This window comes from Solanum dulcamara, chromosome 6, assembly GCF_947179165.1.
Source record: "Solanum dulcamara chromosome 6, daSolDulc1.2, whole genome shotgun sequence".
NCBI classification, from domain to species: Eukaryota; Viridiplantae; Streptophyta; class Magnoliopsida; order Solanales; family Solanaceae; genus Solanum; species Solanum dulcamara.
This window is the reverse complement of record NC_077242.1, coordinates 24,945,140-24,953,104: the sequence shown is the minus strand read 5'-3', so window position 1 is coordinate 24,953,104 and position 7,965 is coordinate 24,945,140. Positions and strand designations below refer to the sequence as shown.

Sequence of the window (7,965 nt, the reverse complement as noted above, 5' to 3'; positions counted from 1 at the left end):
AACTGTCAAAGATAAAGATTTAAGAAATAAAATTTTTGATACTATTTTTGATGAAGGTGCTAGTATTAGCAAAATATATGAAAAGTCTGTTGATATTATCAGACAACCTGCTTATTATTCTATGGCGGATTTAAAACAGATTTTAAACCAAAGGAATTTCTTTTCAAAAGAGGCCACTACTTCTGATTTAAGACAAGAAATTAGTATTTTAAAAGAAGAAGTTATCCAGTTAAAAGCCCAAAACAAAAGTATGGATAAAAGAATTTCAAGTCTTGAAGATTCTAAAACCTTTGACTTACTTTTACAGGCTAACAAATCTGATGAAGAGAATAAACAAATTATGCTAGAACCCAATTTACAAGATACTAATGAAGATTTTCTAAAAGTTATCAAGTTTGATGCAAATAGTGAATTTTTACAAAAACTTAGTATTATTACTTCACAAAAATTTTATATTAATATCACATTGCAAATAGATTATAACTTTAGAAAAGAATTTATTGCTTTATTTGATAGTGGTGCAGATGTTAATTGTGTACAAGAAGGGATTATTCCTTCTAGATATTTTCATAAAACTACTCATTGTTTAAGATCTGCTAATGGTAGTAGAATGAAATTACGTTATAAATTACCTCAAGCATTTTTGTGTAATGATGGTATTTGTTTACCTCAAAGTTTTATGATTGTTGAAGATATTTCTTGCCCTATTATTTTAGGAGTACCTTTTATGAATACTATTTTTCCATTAAAATATTGGGATAATAATAAATTAATTGGGACTTACAAAAATAAAGATTTTCAATTAAATTTTATTACAAAGCCGTTTACAAAGACTATTAACCAGATTGTTGATAAATTGGTTTTAAAAAATCAGCAAATCGATTTTATTAAACAAGAAATTTTTCTATTAGAACTAGATGTTATTTTAAAAAATCCTAAATTACAGGAAAAAATATCCTTGTTAAAAACCCAATTTATTTCACAAATATGTGGTGACCATCCTAGTACTTTTTGGAATAGGAAAAAACATGTTGTTACTTCATCTCTGGCATTGATATGAAGATATTTTAGCCGGACATAGTCACGGCTTGTATATAAAAGAAGCTAATAAATAAAGCAATAAATGAACGTACCTTGCCTTGAAGGCTTTTCCAAACTGCAAACTTTTATTAATATCTTACAATACTTATGATGACAAGAGAGAAGGGAGAGAAGATAGGAGTAGAGAGAGAAGGGGGGTTCGCAAACTCTGCCTAAGAATGAAAATATAATGCCCTTTATATAGGAAGGCTAGGGATACAAAAGGAAAGAAAGTCTTCATATGGGTCCTCATATGGGTCCCTGAATAGTACAAATGGGTCCCTTATGTGGGTTTCTAGAACAGTGTATGTACTGTGTTCATACAGTATTTCTACTGGAGATACAAATATAATTTGTTCCCATCTGAAATTGCTGGGGATATATCCTCGCATGGCCCGCCATAATTTTAATCTTTTAACCATCTTTAATGGCCGTCTCATTCTGCTTTTCCTTTGCCTTTTACAGCTGTTCGAAGGAATTCTTCCTTGTTTTGTAGAGATTCTAGGAATTCTTCCACTTTTTCAAGTTCTTTGTCTGATAATACAGTTGGAGGTCCTTCTGACTGGGCATCGGTGATATCATCACTTGCTTCACTTTTCATGGAAGTGTCTGATTTGTCATATTGTGTTAATGTTTGAAGTAAATTTCTTTTTACTTCTTCTAAGTAATCATTGATTAGTTCAGTTTTATCTCCTTGCTGAACTGAAATTCTTCGAGCAATATGCTTAACTGAATTATCAGCCACTAAATTCTTTTGTGGATTATCAGTATATTCTTGAAGTTTTGCTTTGATAGAATCAATAAGCTCTTGTCCATAAGGTTGTTTAGTTTTTGGATCATTTCTTGTCAATTTGTCCCAAAAATTGTTATAATACACACGATAGAGACATGGTATTTTTTTGTCTGGGGTATAACCCACTTCTGGGAGCCATTTATGGATTCAAGGTATCGAAAATTCAATAAAGAAATACATCTGATCAATTTTTTCGAGATTGCTTACATGATCAGCTAAGTATAACTCTGTTAGAAATGGTGAAATCTTTGCCCATTCTTTATAAAAGTTAAGGTAGTTTTGTGGCAAAAATTTTACCGTAGGACCATGGAATATCCACCATCTAATAAACCAATTTGGAATTGTTCCTTCAAAAATCTTTGAACAAACCTTTGTGAACCATGTGTGTTTATGTTTATCATTATTGTAATAAAAAACTTTGTGAAAAGCTTGGATATAATCCCAATAAGTAAGGTTGATGTTCATATTATTAACCAGAACCTGCCGTTCATTCATTGTGGAGATTCCCCAATCTTCAACAGATATAATCTGTCTGATAATGACTTTTGAGAAGTTATAAACATTCTCTTCAGTGGTAAAGTGTTGGAAGTCAGCACTTCCTGTTTTGATTAAGATTGTTTCATAATAGGTTCGAGTTTTGTACGATTCTCCTGGGAAATATAATCCTCGTACCAAATATCTCTGAAAAATCTTCCAAGGTTCATCTTGTCTCTGAATATCAGAATTTTCTAAAAGAAATATAATTTCTTTTGTAGGTACTTCTTCATAGTTTTTATTATCATCGATTTCCTTTGTAATCGAAGCAAAAGTATCTTTTTGCTTTTGTGATTCAAAATATGCTTTTAATTGTCCATATAATGGACTGTCTTCTGGAATATCTTCCAGGTTCACTGAAGGAGTATTTTCCTTCTGAGATGAAGATGATTCTCCAATCTTTGAGTTTATCAAACTCTTGTTTCCCATTCGTAAGACTGGAAAATTATTAGATGATGAGGATGAAGATCCAAGTGAAGGCCTTTGTGATGGGGCTGATCTTCCCCTGCCTCTGGTACGGTTATTATTCCGTCCTTTGATTATAGACCACGATGGGTCTGCCATATCTGCAAACATAAATTGATTAGTGATATTCAAAGAAATCATCTGTATCTAGATAATAGGGACCTTCATCGTCTTCATAAGAGTGAATAGAGAAAAGAAATGCTTCCATTTCTTCTTCTATAATGTTTTCTATAATTTTGTCCAAAATCTTGGTTTGAATATCTTGTCCTAAAGGGAGAACTTTTAAGATTGTTATAAGAGTTTTGTCTTCAAAGAAAGCTGCGAAATAATGCATGGTTAATTGGTTAAATATTCTCTAGATAAGAAGTCTGGTAAGGAGTTATCACTACCCTTTTTATACTGAATATCAAAGTCGAATGGGGCCAACTGAGCCTGCCATCTTGCAAATATTAATTTTGAAGCATCATGCTTAAAATCTTTATCAAACATATATTTTACTGATTGGGCGTCTGTTTTAATAAAAAATCTTTGATTATATAGATCATCTTGAAACTTTAAAACACATTTAACAATGCATAACATTTCATGGGCTACGGTTGCATATTTGCGTTGGGCCTCAGTCCATTTTCCTGAATGAAATCTTATAAGATATTCCTTTTTATCATTAGGATTTATTTGTTTAAGAATTCCTCCAAAGCCAATATTAGAAGCATCAGTTTCAATAATTTTTGGCCAAGCTGGGTTAGCCAATGTTAAACAAGGTAAAGACTTTACCCGTTGTTTGACTGATCGAACAAGTTCTGTTAGACTATCAGTCCAAGGAAATTTATGATTCTTTTTTAACCTTTCATATAAAGGTGATAAATCACGAGATAAGTTTTTATAAAATGGGGAAATATAATTTAAGCTGCCCAAAAATCTTTGGAGCATAGTTCTATCTGTAATTATATCAGGAAATTTTGAAGCAAAATCAATTGAACGTTGAATAGGAGTGATTTTACCTTGACAAATATTATGTCCAAGAAATCTAATTTCTGTTTGAAATAGACTCATTTTGGGTTTTGATATAACTAACCCATTTTGTATTACAATTCTTTTGAATATATCAAGATGTTTAATATGTGTTTCAAATGTCTTTGAGTAGACCAAAATATCATCAATATAAACGATGATAAACTCTAAATAAGGATTGAAAATATCATTCATTATTTTTTGGAATTCAGATGGGGCATTTTTTAACCCAAAAGGCATTACGTTCCATTCATATTGTCCAAAGGGAACATTAAAAGCAGTTCTATAAGTATGTTCTTTAAAAATCTGTATTTGCCAATATCCTGATTTTAAATCAAATTTTGAGAAAATATTGGCATCATATAATCTTGATAATAAATCTCTTTTGTTTGGAATAGGGTATCTAATCCATTTTAGATATTTATTTAATGGTTTGTAATTTATTACTAACCTGGGCATACCTCGTTCTTTTTCTGCAGCATTGTTAACATAAAAGGCAGTGCAAGACCATGGTGATTTGGAAGGTTTAATTAAACCTTTTTGTAGGAGATTATCAATTTCCTTTTTACAGAATTCTACTAACTCACCATTCATTTGACAGGGACGAGATTTAGTAGGAATATTTTGTTCACTGAAATTGTCTTCATATGGAAGAGTGACAATATGCCTTTTTCTATTCCAAAAAGCACTAGGATGATCAGCACAAACATCAATTGCTAATTGTTTTCAATTCGGCAGGATGCGGTTTATACTTTAGTCCTAACAATATTAGAACATTTTAATGGAAGATTTACCAACCAAAATGAAACCCTTAGAACTCTTCTAAATGGATTACGATGTAGACATTTAGGAGAATTTAGGTGGTATAAAGACACCTTTTTAAGTAGAGTAATGGACTTGCCAGAAAGCAATAGCGTCCATTGGAAAACTAAATTCATAGATGGTCTTCCTTCGCTATTTGCAGAAAGAGTTCGAAAAATTCTACGAGGGACCAATACTGCTATCCCATATGATGTCTTCACTTATGGCCAGTTAATTGGCACTTGTACCCAAGAAGGATTAAATCTGTGTAATGAGCTTAAACTAGCTCAGCAACTAAAGGCAAATAGTAAATCAGAAAAATCCCAATTAGGAGATTTTTGTACTCAATTTGCTGTTGCAGGCCCTTCTCAAAAATCGGGAAAAAAAATTAAAAAACATCATCGTTCTAGGGAAGATAAGCCCTATAAATATAGTCGAAGTAAAGAAAAACGTGAGGAAAGAAAAACTCACCGGAAATCTAGTAGATTTACTAAAAATCGATCTAAAAGAGATCTGAGTAAAATAAAATGCTATGAATGTGGTCAATATGGGCATATTGCTCCAAATTGTAAATTACAAAAGCTTAAAGGCTTAAATCTTGCTGAAGATATTCATGATAAAGTCTATGGCTTATTATACACTTCGGGATCAGAATCTGACTATTACTCTGAAACCGAACCGAGTGCTGAAGAATCAGAAAGTGAAATTGCTCTTATTGATTTTTCGGATAATGAGAATGAATCTTTTCCTAAATGCGGCATAAATTGCACAGGTAATAATTGTTCTTGTAAAACAGATGAGTTTTATAAATTACAATCTCAATTTCAAGATTTGAATATGCACACTATCACTTCTGATAATGTGATTGAACTTCTAAAAGAAATTTCTGATGAAGAAACTAGGAGTAAAATTATTAATTTAGCTTCGGCAACTAGCTCCCAGCCTAATAGAATTAAATCAAAAATTGATATTAATTCAAAACCATATTCTTTAACAGAAGTGTTAGCTCGCCTTGATATAAAGACTAACACTACTATAAGAGATACCTCTTTAGATGATTTAAAATTTGAAGTTGAAAAACTTAAACAAGAAATTAAATTTCTTAAACAAAGTCAGCTTGTCCATGATCATCGGATTTCACAATTAGAAAACGTAGATCATATAGAATCACCACTCTCTAATAATAAAGGAAAAGGTGTTCTTGATAACGAAGAATTTATAGAAGAAATTGCTGAAACTCCTAAACCTGATTCATTTTTAGGAATGTTACAGATTGTAACTGCACATAGATGGTATATTAAATGCACCATATTAATTAATAATGAATTCACTATTACTAACACAGCTATGATTGATAGTGGAGCAGATGTTAGTTGTATTCAAGAAGGAATAATTCCTTCTCGATATTTTGAAAAAACAACTCATGCAGTTAAATCTGCATCTGGTCATTCTTTAAATATAAAATATAAATTATCAAACACATATATCTGTCAGAATAAAGTCTGTATTCCTCATTTCTTCCTATTAGTTAAAGATCAAATGCATCCTCCAATTATACTTGGAACTCCTTTCATCAATACTATATATCCTTTTTCTAAAGTAGATTCCAAAGGATTTACAGCCAGCTATAAAAATAAGGATATTTCCTTTTCATTTATAACTGAATCGGTAACTCGAGACATTAATGCTTTAATTGATATGAAACAAAAGCATATGAATTCTTTACAACTAGAAATTTATAGCTTAAATATTCTGGACATATTAAAATTCACCAAAGTACAATAAAAAATTAAAATAATTTCTAAACAATTAGCAATTGATGTTTGTGCTGATCATCCTAGTGCTTTTTGGAATAGAAAAAGGCATATTGTCACTCTTCCATATGAAGACAATTTCAGTGAACAAAATATTCCTACTAAATCTCGTCCCTGTCAAATGAATGGTGAGTTAGTAGAATTCTGTAAAAAGGAAATTGATAATCTCCTACAAAAAGGTTTAATTAAACCTTCCAAATCACCATGGTCTTGCACTGCCTTTTATGTTAATAATGCTGCAGAAAAAGAACGAGGTATGCCCAGGTTAGTAATAAATTACAAACCATTAAATAAATATCTAAAATGGATTAGATACCCTATTCCAAACAAAAGAGATTTATTATCAAGATTATATGATGCCAATATTTTCTCAAAATTTGATTTAAAATCAGGATATTGGCAAATACAGATTTTTAAAGAACATACTTATAGAACTGCTTTTAATGTTCCCTTTGGACAATATGAATGGAACGTAATGCCTTTTGGGTTAAAAAATGCCCCATCTGAATTCCAAAAAATAATGAATGATATTTTCAATCCTTATTTAGAGTTTATCATCGTTTATATTGATGATATTTTGGTCTACTCAAAGACATTTGAAACACATATTAAACATCTTGATATATTCAAAAGAATTGTAATACAAAATGGGTTAGTTATATCAAAACCCAAAATGAGTCTATTTCAAACAGAAATTAGATTTCTTGGACATAATATTTGTCAAGGTAAAATCACTCCTATTCACTCCCACCTTATTTCCTCATTTTATTCATCAAACTTTCTCAAGCAAATCTTCTCTCTATACACATTCTCAAATATAGTTTTAGTTCTTAGTAGTGAAGAAATACTATTCCGGTAATTCATATATTCCGGGTAGTACACAAAACGTTCCGGCAAGGAGAGAAGCTAGGACTCAAGAGTGTTCATTAAGTCTTCCGGTACCAACTAAAGCTTCGATTTCCAGGTATGTAAGGTTTTAATGAGAGTATTCCTTCCACTCTCATGTCTAAATTATTTTGATTATATGATAAATTATATTTATTTTCTTTAAGCTCTACTCTAAGTTATGTGTGTGTTTATCCATGGGTTCTTCCACCCATGTAGTCCAAAAACTCTTTCAATTAAATATCTTGATTTCAAGTAATATTTTCTTATGGTAAATTCTTATTTTTACTTAATAGTATGAATCATGGTTAAACTAATGATTATTGCTCTATTTTGATGCAACATAATTTCATATATATGAATTGATGGTTTACAAGTAAACCCTCTAATTATCTATTTAAAGGCTTTTGAAATTCATGGTGGGTTGTTTAAAGCATGATTTTTAATTAATGAATTTCAAAGTATTTATGTATATTTATTTACATATATATTTGTAAGTTAAAGTGATTTGAACCCACCTAGTTTTACTATGTTTTTAATAAAGTTTGACTTGAAAGCTTTGACTCCAAATAAAAGTTTATG

At 30.6% G+C, this 7,965-nt stretch overlaps 1 protein-coding gene across 1 annotated transcript; it reads left to right on the top strand.

Annotated features, from left to right (window-relative positions):
* The first annotated feature begins 4,392 nt into the window (after window positions 1-4,392).
* LOC129892793 (uncharacterized) lies at window positions 4,393-6,915 on the top strand. Its single transcript, XM_055968341.1, has 6 exons — window positions 4,393-4,407; window positions 4,622-4,910; window positions 4,971-5,331; window positions 5,752-5,901; window positions 6,541-6,762; window positions 6,891-6,915. Exons 1-6 carry the CDS (start codon window positions 4,393-4,395, stop codon window positions 6,913-6,915), a joined length of 1,062 nt encoding a protein of 353 aa, XP_055824316.1.
* Window positions 6,916-7,965: the final 1,050 nt, after the last annotated feature.